A 27,439-nucleotide genomic window follows, 5' to 3' on the forward strand; every position below is an offset into this window, starting at 1 on the left:
ATGAACAGCAGACCTCAATAAAGATACCAGAGCTATCAGTGGCCCTTTTAATAAGTGGGTATTTATGAACTTCCTGGAATAATGCAAAAGAGGGAGACATATATTGTAAGATTGTCTTTCACTCTTTCTTTAGACGCATTACCTCATTAATAAAGTTGTAAGCCAACATAAAACAAGTTGAAATAAATTGTATTCTTGAAACATGTGTATAAAATCATGACCACTCACATAAGATTAAGACTCCAGTCATATAAGTAACCTCATAGAACTGTTTAAATCTACATGGAGAGGGTCCCCACATGGGGGCTGCCATGTTACATCACATGAACAGCCAAATACTACTCCTTTAATCTCGGTAAACACCCTGCTATTGGACACTTTTGCTCATGTACTAAATCAATCATTACTCACTGTGAATAGTGAATTTCTTCAATGGCATTGGTAACAGAAAACGTTTGTATTTGAATGATGCTGCATCCACACCCCTCTGTGTCAGTGTAAGACTAAGACGTAGGAAAAAACTACTGAGTGCACCTTTAATACTGCTCGATTTTGTGTCTACATGGTTACTACAGTTAGTTTTACTTCAGTAAAACGGTGGTAAAATGATATTAGCTACAGTACAACTGCCATACAAAAGAAAAACAGAAAGAAAGGCGTTTTAAAGGAATTTTTCATGGTTTTACAGAAGTAACAATACCTGGTATTTTGGCTGAAACTAAAATAAATAAATACAATTTTATTTCTGGTAAATTTTTGCTTCACCAAGCAGTATCCTGAGTATGAGTATATTCTGACAGACCAAGGTCGGAATGGCATACTACCATACTACTATAACTATTCCTGCTATAGACAGATATGGCAGAAGTAGTACGAGTAGTAAAGGTAGTATGCTATTGCGAACTCAGCCTGTGACGTAGACTCTCAGAAATACGGAAGTCAGCCTGGCCTGCAGACAACTGTAGACGCGCGAACTGTAAGTCTGCAAACTTTGCCAGCATCGTCACAATCAGGTCAGTATCATTTCATCCGACCAATTATAAAATACATGTTAACGGTCAAACGATCTGTAGACCATAAGTTGCCATGTAACGCTACAGCTGCATGCGGATTTTAGGTCAAAACCCCTTGCGATAACGTCATAGCTAATTTGTTGTTCGGCTGCCAGAAAGATTACGTCACTTACAGTAAACTCCAGCACTGTATCTCAGTTGCATTGTACATTGCGTTGTCACAACAGACACGCAGCAGCCATTATGCATACTGTGCATCAGTTTCTACCACATTTTGAATGATTTTCTTTTTGATTGCCCTTTATAATGTGTTGTGATTTAGTGTCTGAGGTGTAATGTTCCTGTCTCTTAATATCTAATAACTAATTGATTTGATCAGATATTAAAATTGAAGACACACAGTAAGTGCTTATCAGAATATATCATACAAATTATAATATGACTTAAATATATGTTGAAAGTAAGGGGAATTAGAATGGCACCTAAGCGAAGGGCAACATCGAGTGCTAAAGCTGGAGGGAAGAAGGTAAAGGAGGAGCCCCAAGCTCCACCAAAGGACAAGTTTACCTCTGCCAAAGAGGCCCTGAAGGCAGCAGGGCCGGAGGTGAAGGGCTCGCGGAACCCAGACAGCTTTTGTCATCTATCAAACGCTGAGGTGAGACTGAACAAGCATTAAATGATCAACCATCTAAAGTTTTTATTGTAGCTTGCAGCATGCTGACACTTTATGTTGATTGTGAGAGAGCTTTCAGTTGGTATAGAAATGTACATTAGTCACGAAATGCAAATTGAGCGCATCAGTGCCCGCCCATCTTTTCAGCTGTCTGGATTGCGGAAGTATTTTTCCCATTTATTTTTCCATAGACTTTTCGTAAAATCCTTCATAAAAGAGGGAAAGCCATGAACCAAACCTACCAGCTCCAAAGTGAATCACAACATTAAAAACTTTGATTTGAAGCAAAAAAACAAAACAAAAAAAGTACTTGAAAATCAGACAAAAAGACAAAGACTTTGTACTTACCATTTATCATGAGGGTACGAACTACAATCCCATGAAGCATTGAGAATGACGTAATCTAATAAAAAAATAATGGAAATGTATAAAACTATTGATTTTAGGTTATTGATTATAGATAAAGAAACAATATGTTTTAAGTTTACTGCAAAAGATTGCAATATATAAAAATATACTTGTACTGTAGTCATTCATAGTGCATCATGGAAGTGGGTGCTCGCTGCTGGACTTGATTGGTGGGCTTTGTTGGCCGCCGTTCTCTTGGTGGATCTTTCTCTGCTGGATCATGGGTAGTGTAGTTGTTCACAAGGAATTCTGCTATTAAACATGATTTTTAAACAGTGAAGTTGAAATAACGCAGACTGATGGCTTCAACAAAGGCATATACACGATCAACCACAACATTAAAACCACCTGCCTAATATTGTGTAGGTCCCCCTTGTGCCACCAAAACAGTGCCAACCCGCATCTCAGAATAGCATTCTGAGATGATATTCTTCTCACCATAAATGTACAGAGTGGTTATCTGAGTTACCGTAGACTTTGTCGGTTTGATCCAGTCTGGCCATTCTGTGTTGACCTCTCTCAACAACAAGGCATTTCCATCTGCAGAACTGCCACTCACTGGATGTTGTTTTTTGTTTTGGGCACCATTCTGAGTAAATTCTTGAGACAGCTGTAGGTGAAAATCCCAGGAGATCAGCAGTTACAGAAATACTCAAACCAGCCCGTCTGGCACCAACAATCATCCATGCGATTATCTAATCAGCCAATCGTGTGGCAGAAGTGCAGTGCATAAAATGATGCAGATACGGGTCAGGAGCTTCAGTTAATGTTCACATCAACCATCAGAATGGAGAAAAAATTAGATCTCATTGATTTGAAGCATGTCATATTTGTTGGTGCCAGATGGGCTGGTTTGAGTATTTCTGTAACTGCGGATCTCCTGGGATTTTCACGCACAACAGTCTCTAGAATTTACTCCGAATGGTGCCAAAAACAAAAAACATCCAGTGAGCAGCAGTTCTGTGGACGGAAATGTCTTGTTGATTTTGTACAGTACAATCGATGAACAACCTTGGAGCTCACGTAGGTCTGTCTTTAAAGGTTTTTAATTTATCGTTGAAAATCAATTAATCTATGGAAAAACAATTGATGGGATTTTTACTTCCAGAACCAGACTCTATTGAAAGCAGGCTCTGTTGCCTAGCCACACTCATGGAAAAGTCACATGTGATTGAACAGGTTCATGAAGATTTTGACTGTATGCTTAACCAAACCAACATTGGACAAAACAACAACAAATTCTATGTCATCCAAGTCTTAGTATCTGGAGGGAGGTACTATTGCTGGACAAGATGGGGCAGAGTGGTAAGTTTGTTTCTTTCTTTCTCTCTTTCTTAATTTCTATAATATATAACATCTTGATGTACATAAATGCTCATTGATTTTATTGAATAATCGACAAATTTCTTTTCCATTTCTCATGTCTTTTTCACTTTTTCTAGGGGGAAACAGGCCAAAACAATTTAGCTGGTCCATCTAACGTTGATGCAGCCATTAAATGTTTTGAAAAGAAATTCAAAGACAAGACCAAGAATAATTGGAGTGATCGAGAAAACTTTGTGTCACATTCAGGGAAGTACACATTGATAGAGGTAGATGGAGACCAGGATGCAGAAGTGAAGGTAATTTAATCTGTTTCATCAATTCTTTCAATATTTAATTAAATATTCCCATCCTTGATAAAACCCAAGGAATATAGTTGTTTTTATCTAAGGACTCTTTCAAAGACCCATTTACTGTACTTTTTACAAATGCTTTGTATGTCTTGTAGGTGGACACTGTAGACAGTGGAGATGTGAAGGTGAAAAATGCTCAACAAGTTTTGCCTTGTACATTGGATGAGGCAACTCAAAGACTCATCCGATTCATTTTCAACAACGACATGTTCAAAGAAGCCATGACGAGCATGAACCTGGGTGTGCCTGCAATTCAGTTTGCTAAAAACAGCATTTCTGTGTGTACTAGAGCTGCGGCTCTATATAAAAAATAAAGTGATTTCTGGGTAACTACACTCACTGAGCATTTTATTAGGAATACTATGATCCTAATAAAGTGCCCGACGTGGTCTTCTGCAGTTGTAGCCCATCCGCCTCAATGTTCAACGTGTTGTGCATTCTGAGATGCTTCTCACTACAATTGTACAGAGTGGTTATCTGAGTTACCGTAGCCTTTCTGTCAGTTCGAACTAGTCTGGCCATTCTCTGCTGACCTCTCATTAATGAGGCGTTTCTGTCTGCAGAACTGCTGCTCACTGGATGTTTTTGGCACCATTCTGAGTAAACTCTAGATACTGTTGTGCATGAAAATCCCAGGAGATCAGTAATTACAGAAACACTCAAACCAGCCGGTCTGGCACAAACACTCATGCCATGGTCGAAATCACTGAGATCAAATTTTTTCCTCATTCTGATGGTTGATGTGAACATTAACTGAAGCTCCTGACCCATATCTGAATGATTTTATGCATTGCATTTCTGCCACACAGTTGGCTGATTAGATAATCGCTTGAAGATGTAGGCGTACAGGTGTTCCTAATAAAGTGCTTAGTGAGAGTACATTAAATATTTTTCTTTAATAATGACCATAAATTATGAAATGGTCATCGGGAGTTGTGCATGGATAACTATTACAAACTTGTTTCATGATGCATTCTAGGATGCACGCACCACATACAGAGGATGTATATGTTTGAAACAGGCCTGTTTCTTTGAAGAGGCAGTTTAAATTAAAATCTAAGGACCATGTTACTGTGGTTCTTATATAACGTAGTTTTTGATTCCATTGGGAAACAAATTTTATCTTGAAACTCTATGAAATAAACCAGATCTGAAGGCCACAGGGTAGTTTCAGCAGTATGACTGTCACTTAAAGCTTTCAGTGTTAAAATGCTTTCTTCTATCCCAGCATAATATGCAGAGACAAGTACAAGTAATCCTTTCACAGGTAAATTTTTCTCGAAAACTGTAAACACTGTGTCACTGTGGCCCTATAAAAATTCCTGTGTTTGTTTTAAGCGACTCATTTAGACCCACCCAAACAACGTTTGAACAACTGTAGATGAGGGGTGTATTCAAAAAGCTGTTTTGAAAACATTGTTTATTTTTGCAATTCTGTTCAGTGGCGCTAGTATCACAGAAGTTACATGCTTCAGCTTTAACTATCAACTCATTTAAAACATTGATTCCGTCCTTTTTTACTGCTTTTCTAAGGCCCTTCTGCAATGTTAAATATCATTCTTTTTGTGGAGGAGTTTCATGTGATATATTTCTCTGTCAGATATTAAGAAGATGCCACTGGGGAAGCTGAGCAAGCAGCAGATAGCTAAAGGCTTTGAGGCATTGGAGGAGATTGAATCTGCAATAAAGAAGGGGGAGCAGAAAAAGTTAGAAGACCTCACCAGCAAATTCTTCACCATCATTCCTCATAACTTTGGCCGCAACAGACCCCCTATCATCTCTGATGAATCTGTCCTTCAGAGCAAGAAGGAGATGCTTCTGGTAAGATACTCAGCAGTTACTGTATACTGAGGACAGTACCTGCCCGTTAAATGAAGAATGGGACACCAGGGCTTGTTGTCACAATTTTTACTTCAGTTAATATTTCTCAGGGTAGGTTTATTTTTGATAGTCAATTTCTCTATAGGCACCTACCTCAAAGTTGTTGCTACAAAAAAGCTTTGAACATTTTCACTGTTGTTACAGAGGAAAAAGAAACTGTTAAAGAGACGGCAAAATTTAAACAGTAAAACAAATACGAAACACAAAATAATTAAAGAAATGTAAATGGCAACATATAAAAATATCACACCATTGTTTTGGCCAACAAAACATATTATTATAATTTATGACTAATTATAATTTACCTTTCAGTTAAAATCTACCTTTATTTTATAGTCTAAGTCAATCGTTGCTTGAATGCATGCTTGTAATATGTTTGCTTGTTTACCCAAGAGATATTGGGTGATTTTTATGAAACCTGTCAAGTAAACATCCTGGTCTAATTTTACCAAAATCAAAAGAAACAAATAAGAAATTATATTTTACCTTTTGAAGATGAAGCCTATTTTTAGGGCTGTTAAGATTTTATTAATAATACAATTTATATTACCGAATTTGTATTACCGCATTGCCAAAAAAGTGGTCATTATGATAATTTCATTACCGCAATGTGAAAAAATGATGTATTTAAATTTTAAAGTGATTAATAATGAATATTGTTGATTTGATTTATACATTTTAGTACACCGTCTGTACTGCTTTTCATTTTCGCTGATTTTAAAGCGAAAACATTTTACGACAGCATCGTTTTACTGCATTACAGTAAAATAAATATTGTGTTACGTAATGAGAATCATCACTGAAAACAATGGGAATAGTAAAAGTTAAACATCTGGACATATTACAGTAATGAGAATGGGGGGTAAATGTTCTTAAAGGGATAAGTCACCCAAAAAAAAATTCTCTCATCATTTACTCTGTTATCATATACACCCTCATGCCATCCCAGATGCATATGACTTTCTTTCTTCTGCTGAACACAAACAAAGATTTTTAGAAGAATATCTCAGCTCTGCAGGTCCATACAATGCAAGTGAATAGTGGCCAGAACTTTGAAGATCCAAAAAGCATATAAAGGCAGCATAAAAGTAATCCATATGACGCCAGTGTTTAAATCCATGTCTTTTGAAGTGATTTTAACACATTGTGTTTTTTATTTAAAGCAGTCTTCTGTGTTTTTTTCCTTTGTAATACTACAATATAGAGTGATTTGCCAACTGGATAAGAATGACCAAAATCTAAACTTTCTCATATCGCTGTAGGTCCTCGCAGACATTGAGGTTGCCCAGAGTCTTAAAGCTGAGTCTGAGAAAGTCAAAGAAGAGATGGAGGACGCAGTGCCTCATCCAGTGGACCAAAACTACCAGTCTCTCAAATGCAATCTTACCTTGCTGGATAAGAAGTGCAAAGAATTTAAGGTTTTCTTGCACAGCTTATACACTTTATATAATGTATATAATGTACCACTAAAAGGCTTGAGTACATATTTAATACATAATATATAATGTTTTATTATTTAACTACGTTTTTTTTTTTTCTATTACAGTTTGAAATGTTTCCTAAGCTTTATAAAATATTTTGATGAATATATATGTTTTTAAATAAAGCGTAGCACACTTAAAGTTTTATTACCAAATGCTTTCTCTATTTTTTTTGTTTTAAGATCATTGAGAAGTACCTAAATGCCACTGGAGGACAAGAGCTCTCTATAATGGACGTCTGGCAAGTTGACAGAGATGCAGAGGTAGATAAAAGTTAAAAGCCTGTGTGAACATTTTTTATTTTAGTATATTACAAGCTAGCACTTACAGTTCAGTGTTTCTAAAAAAAATGAAAGCATGTTTCTAAACAGAAATGGTGGCAACAAAATACTAAAAGTAAACAGATTGATTTGGAAAAAAGTAATTTACAAAACAACAACAACAACATCTTACTGTGGAAATTCACTGCAATTTTTTTCCATTAGAACTCTTATTAGGTTCCAATTACAACCAAGATTTAATAACGCTGAGCACTCTGCTTCAGTGGGTGTTCAAAATTCTGTTCATTACTGAGTTTTCTAATCCTAATTAAATCCTTTGTGTGTGCATTTACTTGTGTAGGCTGAGCACTTCAGTGAACATAATGCTTTGGAGAACAGGAAGCTGCTTTGGCATGGAACAAATGTTGCAGTGGTTGCAGCCATTCTGAAGAGCGGCCTTCGTATTATGCCCCATTCTGGTGGAAGAGTGGGCAGGGGAATATATTTTGCCTCTGAAAACATCAAATCTGTTGGCTACGGTGAGGAACGAGACCATCTTTGCATCAGTATAGACTTCACATGGAAAGACACAATATAAACAAGCATAAATAATTACTACTAAACAGCACTGATAAACACTTTTAAAGGGATAGTTGACCCAAAATTGAAAATTCTGTCATTCTCTTTCCTATTCACCCTCATCTTATTCCAAACCCATATGACTTCCTTTTTTTCTGTGAAACACCAAAGGAGAAGTTAGCACAATGTCTGAGCTGCTCTCTTCCCTACAATGAAAATAGATGGCGACCAGGAGCTCTCAAGCATAAAAAAAAAATCATCTGATGACAGATGATGATGATAGATTTCTTTCTTATTTCTTTTTTATGCAGTCCGTCCATCCAACAACATTGGGATTATGTTTCTAAATGAAGTTGCTTTGGGAAAAGAGCACACCATCACACTCGATGACTCCAGCTTAAGAAAGGCTCCTGCTGGCTATGACAGTGTAGTTGCACGTGGACAGCAAGAACCAGGTTTTTCCAAATACATTCAAAAATCATACCTTTTTCCCTTTTCAGCATCTGATACACTCTGCTTAATACTGGTAAGTCTTTCTTGACAATGTATTCAGTCTCTGATCTGTTCTTCTTGTTTTTCAGATCCTTCGAAAGATGTCTTCATTGAGTTTGATGGTAAAAAGGTGGCAGTTCCTCAGGGAAAAGCCATAAAACAGCCGCAGTATGAGAGAAGTTATTTCTCGAACAGTGAGTATCTGATTTATAAGGAAAGTCAGTGTCGCATCCGTTACCTCCTGGAGCTACAGTTCAAAAATCTTTGGGACTAAGTTGAAAAATGTCCGCTAAATACATTTCAACTTCTGTTATGAGAGTTCACTCTCACTATAGGGTATTGAATGTTATGATTATTGTTTGAGATCATTGTTATAGAATGAAAGTTAAATAAAAGAAAAGGGTGACACTGATTTAATAGGGCTTTTACTTATTGAGTTGTAAAGGCTTATACATATTTGATTAATACATGACATTTTTGATCATGTAACCCAAACTTTGGTTTAGTATAGCTTTATGTTTACTCGCTTCACCTTCTCTTTGGGTGAGGTTTGAATGTTTTCCTAAAAATGCTCTTCTATAACTGACAAATTATTTATTTAATTGACGACTGCTGTTTTCTATATTGCCATAAATATGTGTATCTGTGTATACCTGTTCAGTACATACAAAAAACAAATTAGTAAATGTGTACACCTTTAAACACTGGCCAATTATGTTGAAGTAATATGCTATTTTTATTAAAATAACATACAAGTTAAAAAGGGGCAAACTAAAAGTGATAAAAGATTGTACATTTCATTTGAGAGCATGTTTGGAATTTTTCATTTGGGTGTTTTTATTTAATTTAACCCTCAATTATATTTTAAGTATGTCTGAATCCAAATGGTTCTGGTTTACAGTGAGGGTTTTATGTCGGCTGTTTATTTTTGTTTCTTCTAACTTTCTGTTTTAATATGATAATTTCTGTCAAATGTTCCTTATTCAAGTTCAGTTTGCACTAATTCATGCAATTATCTGTGCATGCAAGCTGCTCAAACATTTGTAACAAATATGTAGGAAATGTGATGCCATAGCCCTTTAAAGACTTTTTGTTTGGTTGGATGTTTAATAATTGTATTAGTTTGAAGCACTTTTGATATATGCAATCATATAGCACTACGAAGCCAACAGATATTTTCCCAATGTTATCTTTTTTTTTCTCTCTCTCTTTTTGCGTGTTAGGGTTATAAAAAACACTAATTTTGACATACCATACATATGTTATGGTCCGCTTTGCAGTAGTGTTATAATGTAAGGTTTGCCTTTATCAATGTTAATGTGAGTACCAGCCTCCATAGTGAAAAGAAAAGCCTTGACTATAATAAATCATTATATTTCAACACTTGCTCTGTTGTATTCTCATAAAAACCAGTAGATGTCACTTTTCAATACACAAAAAAATAGCCTCTTCCTCTGTATCCACAGCACTGTAAATATGCAACGTGTAAGTTTTTACTTAGATTTTAATCTTAGCTAGACTTCATAAATGCATTTATAATCACCCAGTATATTATATCAGTATATGTACCAGCACACAATATATATCATATTCCATCCAGCTTAGTACTCTTCAAGCAAGTTACGTTTATCCTCCTGAGACTGAGCAAAAAATTGAGTCTGCACTCAAAAAAAAAAAAGAAAAAAGCATCAATTTATTTCTATTTATTGGTTAAAATGTACAAGCAATTTTGTTTAAGGGGATATCCAAAGAAGTGGCTTGATGATGCTCTTCTTGATAGAGTGCGTAACTCAGCCTTCACACAGACTAAGAAAGATAAACCTTTCTCTGTTGTATGCACTCATTGGTGGCCTTAGCTATGTTTCACCCGTTTCAATTGAAACGGGACCCACCCTTCAAAGGGCCCCCAACTGACATACCAGAACTGAATAATTCACTCGCTTTAAAAAAGTATATATATATATATATATATATATATACAGGTGCATCTCAATAAATTAGAATGTTGTGGAAAAGTTCATTTATTTCAGTAATTCAACTCAAATTGTGAAACTCGTGTATTAAATAAATTCAATGCACACAGACTGAAGTAGTTTAAGTCTTTGGTTCTTTTAATTGTGATGATTTTGCTCACATTTAACAAAAACCCACCAATTCACTATCTCAAAAAATTAGAATACATCATAAGACCAATAAAAAAAACATTTTTAGTGAATTGTTGGCCTTCTGGAAAGTATGTTCATTTACTGTATATGTACTCAATACTTGGTAGGGGCTCCTTTTGCTTTAATTACTGCCTCAATTCGGCATGGCATGGAGGTGATCAGTTTGTGGCACTGCTGAGGTGGTATGGAAGCCCAGGTTTCTTTGACAGTGGCCTTCAGCTCATCTGAATTTTTTGGTCTCTTGTTTCTCATTTTCCTCTTGACAATACCCCATAGATTCTCTATGGGGTTCAGGTCTGGTGAGTTTGCTGGCCAGTCAAGCACACCAACACCATGGTCATTTAACCAACTTTTGGTGCTTTTGGCAGTGTGGGCAGGTGCCAAATCCTGCTGGAAAATGAAATCAGCATCTTTAAAAAGCTGGTCAGCAGAAGGAAGCATGAAGTGCTCCAAAATTTCTTGGTAAACGGGTGCAGTGACTTTGGTTTTCAAAAGACACAATGGACCAACACCAGCAGATGACATTGCACCCCAAATCATCACAGACTGTGGAAACTTAACACTGGACTTCAAGCAGCTTGGGCTATGAGCTTCTCCACCCTTCCTCCAGACTCTAGGACCTTGGTTTCCAAATGAAATACAAAACTTGCTCTCATCTGAAAAGAGGACTTTGGACCACTGGGCAACAGTCCAGTTCTTCTTCTCCTTAGCCCAGGTAAGACGCCTCTGACGTTGTCTGTGGTTCAGGAGTGGCTTAACAAGAGGAATACAACAACTGTAGCCAAATTCCTTGACACGTCTGTGTGTGGTTGATGCCTTAACCCCAGCCTCAGTCCATTCCTTGTGAAGTTCACCCAAATTCTTGAATCGATTTTGCTTGACAATCCTCATAAGGCTGCGGTTCTCTCGGTTGGTTGTGCATCTTTTTCTTCCACACTTTTCCCTTCCACTCAACTTTCTGTTAACATGCTTGGATACAGCACTCTGTGAACAGCCAGCTTCTTTGGCAATGAATGTTTGTGGCTTACCCTCCTTGTGAAGGGTGTCAATGATTATCTTCTGGACAACTGTCAGATCAGCAGTCTTCCCCATGATTGTGTAGCCTAGTGAACCAAACTGAGAGACCATTTTGAAGGCTCAGGAAACCTTTGCAGGTGTTTTGAGTTGATTAGCTGATTGGCATGTCACCATATTCTAATTTTCTGAGAGAGTGAATTGGTGGGTTTTTGTTAAATGTGAGCCAAAATCATCACAATTAAAAGAACCAAAGACTTAAACTACTTCAGTCTGTGTGCATTGAATTTATTTAATACACGAGTTTCACAATTTGAGTTGAATTACTGAAATAAATGAACTTTTCCACGACATTCTAATGTATTGAGATGCACCTGTATATATATATATATATATATATATATATATATATATATATATAGCTATATTGTGGCCGTGGCAGCTGACTGGATTCCCGCAATCGTAATTTCTCTCTCCCATTTGGCTTGCTCCCCCTGTCTCTCCCTCTTCTTTTCGCTCTCCAGGCCTGTAATGGGCTGTCCATGGTGCTGAAAGAGCACGAAGCACTCTCACGAATTCATTGTAAACTACCAGTAGTTTCAGACACTTTAATTCCCAAGCAAAATATGTTATTGTTGATGTTGTTAATTTAATATGATGGAATTGTTTAAGCTGTTTTTATGTCAGCTGATACATAACACAGTGCTATTCAGGGCAAGGCTTCTCCTTATTCCAAAGCAAAAATAATGACATTGTTTCAGTTTTTAATTAAGGGAATTGTTTGGATTATTTCTATGCTGAGCTGTTGATGCTGAAAGTGCACGTAATGCATTTAAGGTGAAGTCTGAAAATATACCATACACTGTAAAAAAAAAAAACTGGCAGCTGTGGTTGCCAGAAATTCACTGTCAAAAATACGGTAACCATGTTTCAGGCTTTACAGAATGCAGTTTTAATTCCTGTATATTTTACGGTGCATTATCATCATTTACAATATTAAATGATAAACTTTATATTAACCTTCTGAAACTGTAAAAATCTGCTTTTTACTTTATAATGTATTGTTAATCTCCATAGTAATTACAAAAGAGCACATGATGACATAAATTCATCAATAGTGGCCCTTCCAAGAGCAGTGACCAATAACCATGTAGAGACAGTGCTCAGTGTCACTCAAACACTTAACACCATCAGGGTAACACGTGAAGTTAAAATAAGACAATAAACATTAACTAAACTACATCAAATATAACACAGAACACCCCAAAGTTCATAACTGATATTAAAAATAAGAAGAAACATAACTATTCCCATAAAATATAATCAAATGTAATAGGTCATGCAGGGAATTCTGGGAAGACCTGATTGTTGTTTTTAACTGTATTTTTAACAATAATTTACTGTATGTACTCTCTTGTTAAACATGATATAAATTTTACCATTAATTATATGGGAAAATCAGACTTTTTAAATCTAAAATATTTAGTTTTTACAAAAATTTTTCATGTATTGTCTTTTTAAATATAGGCTATTACAATTTTGTACCGTATATTTTATGGTAACCACGTTTACCAATTAAGGGTTTTTACTGTTGAAAACCAACTTGAATCTTTGCTTTTTCTCTCTCTCTCTCTCTCTTTTATGTTTTTTTATGGGGGGAGGGGTAGGGCCCCACATTAGCACTTGAAACGGGCCCCCAGATGCTTAAGGCCGCCACTGTATGCACTACTACGTATTCGGCTTACAGTCATGAAATTAAGATATAAATAATAATTTAAAAAAAAAACATTGGCATATACTGTTGAGCGATCACGTATGTTGTGCTTTATGTTCTGGTCGTTGGATGGATGGTCGTTTAAGTAAAGATATTGTTTTTGCCCCTTGTCTTCGCTGCGCTGCATGAAAGAATGCACGTAGGAGAACTTCCTCTTTTAAAAGTTCGACAACAGGCCGAACATATAACATCAAACAATTTGTTACATGTGCTTCAGAAAATGTTGTTTATTTGCTATCATGTCCTTGCAATAAACAGTATGTTGGCAAAACAAACAGACAGATTAGAATACGCATGAGCGTGATAAGAAGAAATGACCAGAAATCTCCCATTGCACGTCATTTTAGTGAGGCGAATCATTAAGGCCCAAACATTCTTCACGCAAGTACGCGACCGCTGACGCACCTTGCTACGCAAGCTCGATTCCACGCGTCCTTGCGTAGTAAAATGTGTCAGCGCTCAATTCATAACCCAACGCAAGTACGCGCTGCATTCTCTGAGTTGCCGCAAGTGGCGCTAGAGCGGATTTTCTGTTTTCAGTCAACAACTGGCGGAGCAACAGTTCGAGGAGAGTGTTGCCGAACAACTTAGATTACTCTGTGTAACAATTATTTATTTATTTATTTAGGTTCGTGGGTATTAAGTGTTATTTCCTAATAGTTTATGCCTCAAAAGTATAGAAAATGGCTATTATTCCCCACAAACTTTGCTTTTGCGACCAGGGCAGTGATATTTTGAAATTTACCTATTTCCAAGAACATTCCAGATATATTCTGTGCTGAGTAAACTTGGAGTAACTTCTAGAACTTTCTAGAACTTTCCAGTAATATAAATAGTAGTATAAATACAGGGGCCTTTAAGCCCACCAGTTCAGTTTAGTTCCAGCTGCCTAAGTGGATACATATCCGCATTTTTCTGTAAAGGCATCAAGAGGCTGCAAGCATCAGGCAGACGCATTTTGCTATGTCTGGCCAATTAGTTCATCAAGACAAGAGTGAAAAAGTACTCCGTGGAAGCATCTGCTAAGATGTGTGAGGACTACAAGGCATATTTCGGCATGCCTGTTGGGGATCAAGACAAACCCTGGGCACCACATTTCACCTGTGAGCACTGCAAAAAAAACTCTGGAAGGTAAGATGGACAACTGTTGCTCTGAATTTTTTGTTATAAAATTTGTTGGGGCTTCTGTAGAAATTAATTGATGTGAGTTTTTGTGCAGATTTTTTTCACTTTGCACTTTTGCATATTTTTGGGTCTATGCTCCTGAACATTTGAATTTAAATATGTTTGAAACTTGGACTTGTGTTTGGCGCAGCGTTGTTTGTTACATTGCATTATATTACATACGACACCATTTATTTTAATTTTTTTTGCCAAAAAAAAATAAATACATTATATATATATATATACACACACACACACACACTGGCGGCCAAAAGTTTGAAATAATGTACAGATTTGCTCTTATGGAAAGAAATTGGAACTTTTATTCACCAGTGGCATTCAACTGATCACAATGTATAGTCAGGACATTAATAACATGAAAAATTACTATTACAATTGAAAAAAAAAAAATTCAGAACTTCTTAAACTACTTAAAGAGTTCTCATCAAAAAATCCTCCATGTGCAGCAATGACAGTTTTGCAGATCCTTGGCATTCTAGCTGTCAGTTTATCCAGATACTCAGGTGACATTTCACCCCACGCTTCCTGTAGCACTTGCCATAGATGTGGCTGTCTTGTCAGACACTTCTCACGCAGATTACGGTCTAGCTGATCCCACAAAAGCTCAATGCTTTTAAGCTCCATAACACTCTTTTCCAATTATCTGTTGTCCAAAGTCTGTGTTTCTTTGCCCACTCTAACCTTTTCTAGCTCTAGCTTTTTCTTTGCAATTCTTCCCATAAGGCCTGCACCCCTGAGTCTTCTCTTTACTGTTGTACATGAAACTGGTGTTGAGCAGGTAGAATTCAATGAAGCTGTCAGCTGAGGACATGTGAGGTGACTATTTCTCAAACTAGAGACTCTGACGTACTTTCCCTCTTGTTTAGCTGCACATCTGGCCTTCCACATCTCTTTCTGTCCTTGTTAGAGCCAGTTGTCCTTTGTCTTTGAAGACTGTAGTGTACACCTTTGTATGAAATCTTCAGTTTTTTGGCAATTTCAAGTATTGTATAGCCTTCATTCCTCAAAACAATGATTGACTGACAAGTTTCTAGAGAAAGCTGTTTCTTTTTTGCCATTTTTGACCTAATATTGACCTTAAGACATGCCAGTCTATTGCATACTTTGGCAACTTAAAAACAAAAACAAAGACAATGTTAAGCTTCATTTAACAAACCAAATAGCTTTCAACTGTGTTTGATATAATGGCAACTGATTTTCTAGTACCAAATTAGCAATTTAGCATGATTATTCAAGGATAAGGTGTGTTGGAGTGATGGCTGCTGGAAATGGAGCCTGTCTAGATTTGATCAAAAATGACTTTTTTCAAATAGTGATGGTGCTGTTTTTTTACATCAGTAATGTCCTGACTATACATTGTGATCAGCTGAATGCCACTTTGGTGAATTAAAGTACCAATTTCCTTCCGAAACAGCAAAATCTTTACATTATTCCAAACTTTTGGCCACCAATGTAAGTGTAATATGTATATATATATATATATATATATATATATATATATATAGATGCAGCTTACTTTTTCTATAACAGTAACACTTTACAATAAGGTTCTATTTGTTAACATAAGTTAACAACATTAGTTAACATGAACTAACAACGAACAATACTTTTACAGCATATACCAATCTTGGTTAATGTTTGTTTCAACACATACTAATACAATTTTAAAATCAAAAGTTGTATTCGTTAACAGCTAGTAATTCAGTTAGTGTTGTTACGGTACCAAAATTTCAGTAGTCGGTACCGATAACAGTGAAATTTCACAGTTCTCAATACCAATTTTGATACCACAGAAAAAATATGCCAATTTGATAATGTGCTGTTGAACACACCCGTTTAGTTCTTTTTTAATAATTTAATAATTATTTAGAAAATATTATTTTCCAGAACTCAATGTTTTAAAAATCTGGCAACCTGGCGGTGTCGAAATACTATTGGTGAGTGGGCAGTGGGCGGGATCACACAGGCCAAAACATAAACAGAAATTCCGGCCTGGAATGGAAACTTCAAAGTAGAATATACTGGCTGTAGCATTGTTATCGGAGAAGCCAGTATTTCAACTTAGCATGTTTCCTAATTCTCTAATGACATATTATGGTCATTTTATGATTTCAGACAGTAAAAATATTACATATAGCACCTTTAACTAATGTTAACAAATGGAACATTATTGTAAAACGTTACCACATATGCTCTAAATAACTGAATAAAAATGCTGTTGTTTATAAAAGATTATATATTTTGTATTTTTCATGCTCACTTCTAAATATATGAATTAACATTGCCTGCATTTAATAGTCAGTTAATTAAACAGTGTTTTTCATTATTTTGGCACAATATTTTCTTTCATGTATTACGCAATTTGTTAACAAGGACATTTTCAGATGTAATATAGTGTTCAATATACACTCACTGAGCACTTTATTAGGAACACTATGGTCCAAATAAAGTGCCCGATGTGGTCTTGCCTCAAGGTTCGACGTGTTGTGCATTCTGAGATGTTTTTCTGCTCACTACAATTGTACAGATTGGTTATCTGAATTACCATAGCATTTCTGTATGCTTGAACCAGTCTGGCCATTCTCTGTTGACCTCTCTCATCAACAAGGCATTTCCATCCGCAGAACTGCCACCCACTGGATGTCTTTTTTTTTTTGTTTGTTTTTTTTTGCCACCATTCTGAGTAAACTCTAGATACTGTTGTGCATGAAAATCCCAGGAGATCAGAAGTTACAGCAATACTCAAACCAGACCATCTGTCACCAACAATCCTGCCATGGTCGAAATCACATTTTTTTCCCCCAATTCTGATGGTTGATATGAACATTAACTGAAGCTCCTGACCCATATCTGAATGATTTTATGCATTGCACTGCTGCCACACAATTGGCTGACTGTATTTAATCGCATGAACAAATAGATGTATAGGTGTTCCTAATAAAGTGCTCATTAAGTGTGTATTAGCATGATTTTGGGGCAACTTGTCATGCAAGATATATTATAATAATGATAGTAATAACTTTGCAAAGCTGCATTTAAATACCTCATATTTCAAAGGAATATTGTTTTTACTCTGTGTCATATTAAATAAAATCCAGTAAGTCTCAATGTCCCTCACAGATGACTTTATAGTCCAAGAAATTCATACTCTACTCAAGTTTTCTCAAAAAAAAAATTCTTGTTCATTTACAAGGACCAATTTGAAAATCAATCAAATACAAATGATAATTACAAAAGCATATACCTACTGCTCTTACCTACCTCCATTAATAAAATGTACTTTGTTGTGATAAGTTTTCATGATCAAATATTTTATGTCTCTGAAAAGCCCAGGATGTCTTTAAGATCCAATATAACATAAAACTGTCACATGTACTGTATAGAGAAAAAAAAAAAAAAAAAAAAGTTAATTAATTGGGTTCCTGAAGGTTATATTTAATACTATGTTGATACATGTATATTTTTGTGTATCTATAATTGCACAGCAATGAATGTCAGCAATTGCACAGCAATGAATGTCAGCATGTTGACAAATGTGTAATTCCAACTGTGAACCCACATCAGTAAATAAAAGAGTTAGATTTGTAACCATGCTACAATGGATCATTAAAACATCCTCTTGATTATTAGTGTGCAGTAGGACCCAGGGGATGACTTCAGCTCTGGAGGACAGAGGAGTTTGTGTCTGTTTGAAAGAGGAAGAAAAAAATCACAGGGATACAATGTGTGACAGTCACAGCCCTCCACAGCACAGGACACAGAGTGAGAAAGCATCCTGATGGACAGAGGCTTGAGTGGTGTGAATACTGATCAACACTGCTGACAACTGGAAGAGCAGGTGGACCATAACCCTTTCACTTCACCTGGATTTTTTTCGGATGGAAAAGGAACACCTGCATGAACTTTGCTCCTTGGAGCCAGCAATAATGCATTCTGTATGATAACACTTTTGAGGCACCATGATCTCCTTTGGTTGTTCTCCATTCAAGTCACCTGATATGCTGAGTGTTGAACATTTTCTTCCTATGGCATTTCGCTTCACTTTCTGATGTGTAAATACCAGGATGCTGTGCTTGTTTGTAGGTGAATAAAAAGCCTTAAAGGGGAAAGTTAATATGTTTGTAAAAACATGTCCAGAGGTTCTCATCCTAAATCTGATTGGAGAATCATCAAAAAAAGCAAAGAAGGTCCAGTAGTTGACAGGTAAGAAAAATCACATTGTCTGCCTTTATAGCCAATTGTGAAAGATGTGTGTCAGTGCAACATGTGGCATTGTTTTAGAACAGCAAATCAAAAGTTGACATTTTAATTCAGTGTAAAAATTGTTCGAATTTCCTGCAAAGTGAGATAAAGTTCATGTGAGGTGCCTTGATGTCACAGCTTTAGACCCTCTGGATGGGGGGAAGGGAAAGGTCAGGGCGTAGGTGGTTGTTGTGGGGAGGCCACGGCACACAATCAGGTATGACTCATACTTGATTCCCACCGACAAAAAAACAACAATAACAAGTCATGTTGTTCTCCAACTTCATTGATCCCATTGAAAATCAACAACCTCTTTTGTGCAAAAACATATTATGCTCCTGTTGGGTGAAAGCAATCTGTCAGTTGCCAGCAAGGAAGGACAGGGTGTTGTTCTGCCCTCGTTAGCATATAAAGAGTCCTAGTAAAATACGTCTATAGGCTCCTTTCAAGTGAAAGGAAATCGACAATGTGTTTCCAGGCACCTTACAAAGGTGATCAACATTTTAAAGAACACACAGAAAGGCAAATGTACTTACTTTGTAATTACTTTTCATTTAGAGATTTAAAAAAAAAAAAAATTTCAGATTCAACCAAGAAGGAATTTTATTTTATTTAATTTTTGTATTTTTTTTGCACAAAGGGAATTGTGTAAACATGTAAGAACACCCCGTGTTGTTCCGTCAGTAAATGTTTATTTTGATATGGTGGGGATTTCTCTCTATCAGTTTAACAGAGTGATGGAGGTGTTATTAATTTACATTACATAACTAATTATTACGGATTTAAATCAAGCACCTTTCCTCTTTATGGCCATCTTAATGGCAGAATAAACTTATAATTATTGAGAAGAAATTATCATCATCTTATGGACTGTGATTTGCAATATACAGCATTACTTTTTTTTTTTTTTTTTTGTGCAATTTTAAAACTTTTTTTTTTGTCACAAAATGGTTCAGTTATTTATTTTTGTTTGATTTCAGATACTCTAGAGAGCAACAGCTTTAACTTATAATATTTCATTTATTTATTTATTAAATGTACATAATTTCAATTTACAGTTGCTGACAAACAGTAATCAACTTAGTTTAACATTTACTTTCACTTATTACACTTACATTTATTTACATATTTAATATCTGGAAACTCATGAATTTGATAAATATTCTTATTTTTTGTTTTGTTCCTTTAGAATAAGACATTTTACATGACAAGCAACACTGCATTTATTTTAAAAACAAGTGTATTTTGTCAGATCTTCCAGATTTCAATACACAAAATATACTAATATAATGTACATTCTCTAAAAACAAATCTGAATATCTGTTTAGGTATTTTTACTAGAAAATGAGATATGCAGTAAGAACATGACTTTTTATTTTTTAGTGCTTTATAGTCTACACTTCCAGTATGTTACCTAATGTTATTTCTAAAAAAAAATTATAAAATGTCTGTTTGTCCATCCATTATGTGTGAAATCACTGGAAATACAGTATTAATAAATCCTTTAATTTCTTCTTAGACTGGATTTCATAACAAACCAGCTGAAAACCCGAAAAGAGAACAACATTTAAACATGGAGAAGCCTAGTTCCATCTCTAAACTGTGAAGTATGGAGAAAGCCATACCAGGTCTGATGCTCGGTCTCCTGACAAATCACACGACTCCACATGACACGTCTGACCAGTGGAGTACAACCAAGCCTACCCCTCCCAGCTTGAAGGAGGTCATCCACTCGGAATCCCAGATAAAGGATCTTGTTGGGCTATTTTGCATGGTAACCCTTAACCTTGCAGCCTTATTGGGCAACAGTGGAGTTATGGTGGCCATTGCCCGAGCCCCTCATATGAAGAAATATGTTTTTGTGTGTCATCTTTGTGCAGTTGACTTGCTTTGTGCTATATTGTTGATGCCTCTTGGGATAGTGTCAAGTTCCCCATTCTTCAGCACTGTGGCATTTACAGTTCTGGAGTGCCAGGTCTACATCTTTCTAAATGTGTTCCTCATATGTGCCTCTATTCTTACTGTGACTGCAATTAGTATAGAGCGCTACTACTACATTGTTCACCCTATGCGCTATGAAGTAAAGATGACTCTAAACCTTGCACTTGCTGTTATGGTCTTCATTTGGGTGAAATCAGTTCTGATGGCTTTGGTTACACTTCTTGGTTGGCCAGCATATGGGAACCAGAGCTCCATTGCTGCAGCCCATTGCTCTTTACACTGGAGCCACAGTCGCCTCAGGAAAGTTTTTGCTATTCTCTTTAGTGTGTTTTTTTTCTTGGTCCCTGCCGTTGTGATCTTCGCTGTATATTGCAATGTGTACAAAGTTGCACGAACGGCTGCCCGTCAGCACGTTCAAATGCCGACCTGGACAGACAACCAAGCCAAGAGTCGCTCAGATTCTATCAACAGTCAGACCACTATGATAACCACCACCCGAAGCCTTCCCCAGAGATTGTCTCCAGAGAGGGTCTTTGGGGGTGGAAAGGCGGCTATCACCCTGGTTGTCATTGTGGGCCAGTTTCTCATATGCTGGCTTCCATATTTCAGTTTCCACCTTCACATGTCCATCACTACACCACTTCAGAGCCCAGGAGACATTGAAGAGGCTGTCACTTGGCTAGCATACTCCTCGTTTGCAGTGAATCCATTTTTCTATGGTCTTCTGAACAGACAGATCCGAGAGGAACTCATAAAACTAAGAAAATGTTGCGCCAGTAGACCTGTAGAACTTCGTGCCTCCAGTCATGAAGGTTCCATCCAGGAGAACTTCCTGCAGTTCCTGCAGAGGACCAGCAGCACAGCTGAGACCACAAGACCTAGTTGTGGCAATTCCAGCCCGAGGAACACTGTGGACCAGGGTGCCAGGTTACCTGGCCAGATCCCTGAAGAATAAACATAAGCAAACATGTCACTACTGTGTGAAAAATGTTTTGTGGTTTTAATTAGAAGACTATTATGTGCATGAATCTAATCCCAACCCTTACAAAAAATTCTAGTGTTTTGGCAAACTAGCCGCAAACTTTGCCACTCATTATTTTCACATGCAAATGAGTTTGTGATTCGCCGCAAATGTTTGTCTGAAATTTGCAGCTCTTAACTGGTAGTGGTGAACCTGCAGCAAACCTTTGGCAACAATGGGCAATTTGTTGTAAGTTTGCCACAAAGCTCATTTGCATGTGAAAATGATCAGTGGTGAATTTGCGTCAAATTTGCCATGAACTCTCAATTTTTGGAAGGGAAATTGAAACATCAAATTCATGCAATGTTAAAACTTATAACTTCCCATACAAAGCCAGTAGAATGTATCATGCAATAGAGCACAACAGTGCCCGCCTACTTTTTCAGCCGTCTTGGTTCTGGAAGTATTTTTCCCATGTATTTCTTCCATAGGTGTTCTTAAAATCCTTCATAAAAGAGTTCTAAGCCAAGTAACAAACCAGCCAGCTCCGAAGTGAATCACACCATTATAAACTTTGATTGGAAGCAAATTGAGAATTTGAAAGTATTTGAAAATCGGACATAAAGAAAAATGTACAAAACTGTGTACTTAATGTCTTTCATGAGGGCATGAACTACAATCCCACTATATTCGATTAAGTGCAAATGGAGTAATTACGAATAGGCCGTCACTGCAGAGCTTGTTTGCCGTACTTTTTGGCCATGATTCTCTGATTGGTGGAGCATTTCTCTTTAGCATCATGGGTAGTGTAGTTCTTCACCAGGAATTCTGGTATTACATTTTTTTTCTGAAGTTGAAATAGCTTGGACTGATGGCTTCAACGGAAGCATATACCATTGATTTACAACCTCAAAGCTCATGATAGGGCTGTCTTTAAAGGTTTATATTTTATCGTAAAAAAAAATTTGCCTTTAGAAAAAAATGGATGGGATTTTTACTTCCGGAACCCGACTGTTGCACTCTATTACAAAACTAAAAATCAGATCTAACTGCTCTTTGGACTATGCAGTGTCTGCTTTTGTAATCTATGTACCCATAATTTGTTGTTATAGTTCCCAATGCATCAGTGACAACAGCAATTACTCAAGATAAGGTTAAATATCTTATCAATATTTTTACCTTTCATTATATATTCATTTATTGCCACTTGATAAAACATTGATCATAATTAATATTTACTCTCAGTGATCTCAGTGATTACTCATTTCATAATCATCACCACTCATGCATATTCAGTAATTACTATTATTGAAGTCTTAACATTTGAAAATGTGGTTTAATGATAACTTAAAGATTGTTTTATTGTAGATTAAGAAGTTAATGTTTCTCATCAGGATCTCACACCATTCCATGAGTTACATCATCGGGCCTGATTCAGTATGCTGACAGCAAAAATCTTCTCCATGTAACTAAGGGGGCTCTGATGTTCGTTGCTAATTCCATGTTTCCTTGTAACCATGGAAATGTGATGAAACAGGGACTTGCATAGCAACAAGGTGCCTTTGAGCATTGTCCTAGCAGATTGCCATTTCTTCCTGTAAGTAAAACTACGATATATTCCAATTCCTAAACTCATTTCTATGACAATCGTAAGAAGAAATTACTTACAGTTTGAGGTGTTCTGTAAGTTTTCAACAAATTAAAAAAAAAAAAAAAAATTCTCCTAGGCTTTGGCAGCAGTACTCTACATATCATTATCATGCAATGCAAGTATTCACATTGAGATAACATGGTGTGGTTTTATGGTCTTTTCCCTTTTTGTGTACAGTTTTAACAAACAGAGGGAAAAATTCCTTGGCTTTTTTGATCTTAGCGAATAGCAACAATGACCTTTTTACCAGTCTATAATGAAGACTAGCTTTTTTTGTATTAATTATGTAACATGGGTAGAATATTTCATGCATTAGTTAGTACACATTATCGGGTCCTTTTCTGGAGCGTGTAAATGACTGTGGTGCTGTGGTGGAACTGGGTGTACAAATATAGCACACCAACAAATGTATTGGGTGAATCTTTTTATAACATGTCCAGGTCACATTTCACCACAAAATAAAAATAATTAAAAATTGAGAAATAATATTTTTAATAAATTAAATAAATGTTATAAATTATAATTAGCTGAAATTATTTTAATTAAATAATATTTTCTCATATTGCAGTAATTATTTTTTTTTTTTTTGTGAAAGGAAATGTGCTAAATTGGTGTGAAAATAATTTCTCACTCAAAAAATCTTAATGGGTTTAAGAATAGGTTTAATTTGACAGGTTTTGTAACATTCACTTGATCATTAAATTTAGATTACATGATCTTTTTTTCTGGCTACAGCCATGAAATGATACAGAACTGTATCTGTTGGTTGCATTATGAGAGAGGGAGATATTCATGGTTTCCACATGATTTCCACCATTCAGTAAGAAAAGAGAGGATTACTAAAGAAAAATGTCAACATAGTGCTTACTAAGAAGCCAGCATGATGTATCCCTGCTGCGTATTAGTCTCTAGTTCAAAGCAGGTCTTTCTCATCAGTGATTCAATAAAGAGTGACCTGGTCTGTCACTTCAAACAATGAAACAACAAACCATGCATGAGGAGAGAGAGAGAGAGAGAGAGAGAGAAAGAGTCAGAAAGAGAGGGGGAGGGCCAGAGAGAGAGAGAGAGAGAGAGAGAGAGAGAGAGAGGCAGGTACGTGTAGCATGATTAGGGATTCATAAACTTGAGTGTCCCTGTCATGATCAAAACAAGGCCAGGCAAAAATAGAATCTGAAAGGATTTAGACTTGTTAAGGTGAAGATTAAAGGTTATGGAAAATGATTAAAGAGGGAGGAAATCATATTCAGCTGATCAGCAACAAAATCCACCCCCTCCAAAAACAACACAATAAATAATGAGATGACGACCAGCTTAAAAAAGTTTTTTACCTTCTCTGTGTCCCTTTAAATCAACTGAGCTATTTTATGCTGCTGTGCCTTTAGGACTTTTTTTTTGTAAATGTCTTCATCACATGTGAAACATTTCTTTGTTGCGCTTACACAGGGCAGTATCGTATGGGAAACGTCACTTTAGCTAATTTTGTGCACCACCAAAATGTTGCTCTGGTGACATTCTGACCATAGTTCTGAGGATTATGTCAAAGTCTCTGAAATCTTTGTAATGAAGTAAAACACAGAAATCGTTAAAACCGAAATAAAAAAATATATGTATTTTTGGACCGGTAGGAAGTTTTAAGTTCTGAAAGCTACAAAACTTTTTTTTTATCAAACACTTTTAGTACATCAAACTCTTCTCAAAAGATCAAAGAAAATTTGATTCCTCATGATATGACCTCTTTAACTTATAAAAAGCCTTGTCCAGTTGTTTTTTTAAATAATTTGTTATGCTATGATTACAAAGGACTAACATTTGATGGACTGCATGTGCCACGTAACAGCTAAGTAGTTTGGATTGAATTTGGTTTTAAGCTGTTGGATCAAAACAGGTTTTTGGGTGGGGCAAATCTGGAATGTTTGCCTAATGGGAAATCTCACTGTCAGTCAGCCAGTGCTCCATAACGGCAGCAACAGGGGCGGTGCCAGGATTCTTTCACAGGGAGGGCTGGGCAGGGTACCGTGATCAGTGTGTGGTGGCACCTGCCTCTCCAGCAACAGCTGTGAGTGTTGGAACACGGCGCTCTGAATCCGGACACTGAAATCCACTTAAGCTTGTGGGATGCGAGTTTATTATATCAATGAATGGTACAGAGAGTTTTGTGTCATGATTGCAATGTGATTGTCTTTTTGCCATCAGTTCACCATGGGAATCCACATGATCCCATGACTGTCTGCTCTACTTTTCATTGTAGTGATGTAAAAAAAAGTTGATGTTAAAATTAGAGCTTGATATGGTCGAATTAACATGTTAATTGAGTTTGATTAATTATATGAAAAAGAACACGTTAAAAAAATTTACGCAATTAATCATGCCCCCGACCTGTGCATAAATTCTGTAATAAGGAATGTTCCCACAGTACTTGTGGAGCAGTTCAAGCTCGATGTACTACCAGGATGCAATAGGGGGCATTCAGCACTCCAGTTGTATGAACAAGCAGGCCAGAGATCTCCAAATGGGGGCGGAATCTCAAAGAGGGCAGAGTTACTCCAGAAAGGGGTGGGGTTTCTCCGAAAGGGGGTTGTGCCAACTCCAAAAGGGGGCATCAGTTTCACTAATGGTTAGGTTTAGGGGCTCCCTATGTGTTTGCTGATGGTTTGGAGCTCCCACCTCTCTTTGGAGCACTGGACACTTTTTTCCCACAGCCGCCATATTTGTGACCATCAGCGGGAGGAAACAATGGTGATGAATGGAAAAACGCCCGTAAAACGATATAAAGAAAAACTTCACAAAATGCTTTTGATCCATGCCAAGTCCCAGATGGCGGTGAATGTAAAAACACCCGTAAAACGATATAAAGAAAAACCTTAAAAAATGCTTTTGATCCATGCCAAGTTCCAGGAAAGGTGTAAACAGGTCTGAGGTAAGCAGAAATTTTGCCAAATTTGAATTTTGTGGACATTTAAATATATTTTATCCATGATTTACCTCCATAAGGTGGCGAGTCTGTTGTGTGATTGGCGAGTACACATGCCTGCCGTTACATCACTGTAAACATCTCTCATTCAGTAGTTACAAATGTTTGTGCTGTTTTCTGCTCTGTTTTGGTCAAAATATTACAAAACGTCTGTGATGATCCCGTCTGTATGAATGAAAGAGCTGCTTTTAAATCATGAACAACATAACATCATCATATGTGTATTTCCGGTTTAATTGTATCCGAATCGATGTTGTTATAAATATACAACGATCAGCCACAACATTAAAACCACCTGCCTAATATCGTGTTGGTCCCCCTCGTGCTGCCAAAACAGCTCTGACCCATCGAGGCATGGACTCCACAGGACCTCTGAAGGTGTCCTGTGGTATCTGGCACCAAGACGTTAGCAGCAGATCCTTTAAGTCCTGTAAATTGCGAGGTAGGGCCTCCATGGATCAGACTTGTTGGTCCAGCACATCCCATAGATGCTCAATCGGATTGTGATCTGGGGGATTTGAAGGCCAAGACAACAAATTGAACTCTTTGTCATGTTCCTCAAACCATTCCTGAACAATTTTTGCAGTGTGGCAGGGCGCATTATCCAGCTGAAAAAGGCCACTGCCATAAGGGAATACCGTTGCCATGAAGGGGTATACGTGGTCTGCCACAATCTTTAGGTAGGTGGTACGTGTCAAAGAAACATCCACATGAATGCCAGGACCCAAGGTTTCCCAGTAGAACATTGCCCAGAGTATCACAATCCCTCTGCCAGGCTGCCTTCTTCCCATGGTGCATCCTGCTGCCATCTCTTCCCCAGGTCTTTCCCGGCCATCCACATAATCTAAAAGAAAGCGTGATTCATCAGACCAGGCCACCTTCTTCCATTGCTCCATGATCCAGTTCTGACACTCACGTGCCAGTTGTAGGCACTTTTGGCGATGGACAGGGGTCAGCATAGGCACGCTGACCGGTCTGCGGCTACGCAGCCCCATACAAAGCAAGCTGCGATGCACTGTGTGTTCTGACACCTTTCTATAATGGCCAGCATTAAGTTTTTCAGCAATATGTG

General features: G+C 37.0%; 2 protein-coding genes across 4 annotated transcripts; both read left to right on the top strand.

Moving 5' to 3' along the window:
* The first annotated feature begins 924 nt into the window (after nucleotides 1-924).
* LOC127446556 (protein mono-ADP-ribosyltransferase PARP3-like) lies at nucleotides 925-9,849 on the top strand. Of its 3 annotated transcripts, XM_051707558.1 has the most exons (11): nucleotides 925-1,013; nucleotides 1,475-1,668; nucleotides 3,274-3,399; nucleotides 3,537-3,716; nucleotides 3,866-4,010; nucleotides 5,371-5,591; nucleotides 6,914-7,069; nucleotides 7,315-7,395; nucleotides 7,754-7,931; nucleotides 8,283-8,426; nucleotides 8,553-9,849. In XM_051707558.1, exons 2-11 carry the CDS (start codon nucleotides 1,489-1,491, stop codon nucleotides 8,735-8,737), a joined length of 1,596 nt encoding a protein of 531 aa, XP_051563518.1. In that variant the 5' UTR covers nucleotides 925-1,013; nucleotides 1,475-1,488; the 3' UTR covers nucleotides 8,738-9,849. The 3 variants fall into 3 exon arrangements, with proteins under 3 accessions (XP_051563518.1, XP_051563517.1, XP_051563519.1); XM_051707557.1 differs by lacking the exon at nucleotides 925-1,013 and having other exon boundaries at nucleotides 1,038-1,668; XM_051707559.1 differs by lacking the exon at nucleotides 925-1,013 and having other exon boundaries at nucleotides 1,039-1,668; nucleotides 3,203-3,399.
* Nucleotides 9,850-18,391: 8,542 nt separating this feature from the next.
* Nucleotides 18,392-23,868, top strand: LOC127446560 (probable G-protein coupled receptor). Its single transcript, XM_051707572.1, has 2 exons — nucleotides 18,392-18,804; nucleotides 20,363-23,868. Exon 2 carries the CDS (start codon nucleotides 20,453-20,455, stop codon nucleotides 21,737-21,739), a length of 1,287 nt encoding a protein of 428 aa, XP_051563532.1. The 5' UTR covers nucleotides 18,392-18,804; nucleotides 20,363-20,452; the 3' UTR covers nucleotides 21,740-23,868.
* The last annotated feature ends 3,571 nt before the right edge of the window (nucleotides 23,869-27,439 follow it).

Source organism: Myxocyprinus asiaticus, chromosome 9 (assembly GCF_019703515.2).
Source record: "Myxocyprinus asiaticus isolate MX2 ecotype Aquarium Trade chromosome 9, UBuf_Myxa_2, whole genome shotgun sequence".
In the NCBI taxonomy this organism is placed as follows: domain Eukaryota; kingdom Metazoa; phylum Chordata; class Actinopteri; order Cypriniformes; family Catostomidae; genus Myxocyprinus; species Myxocyprinus asiaticus.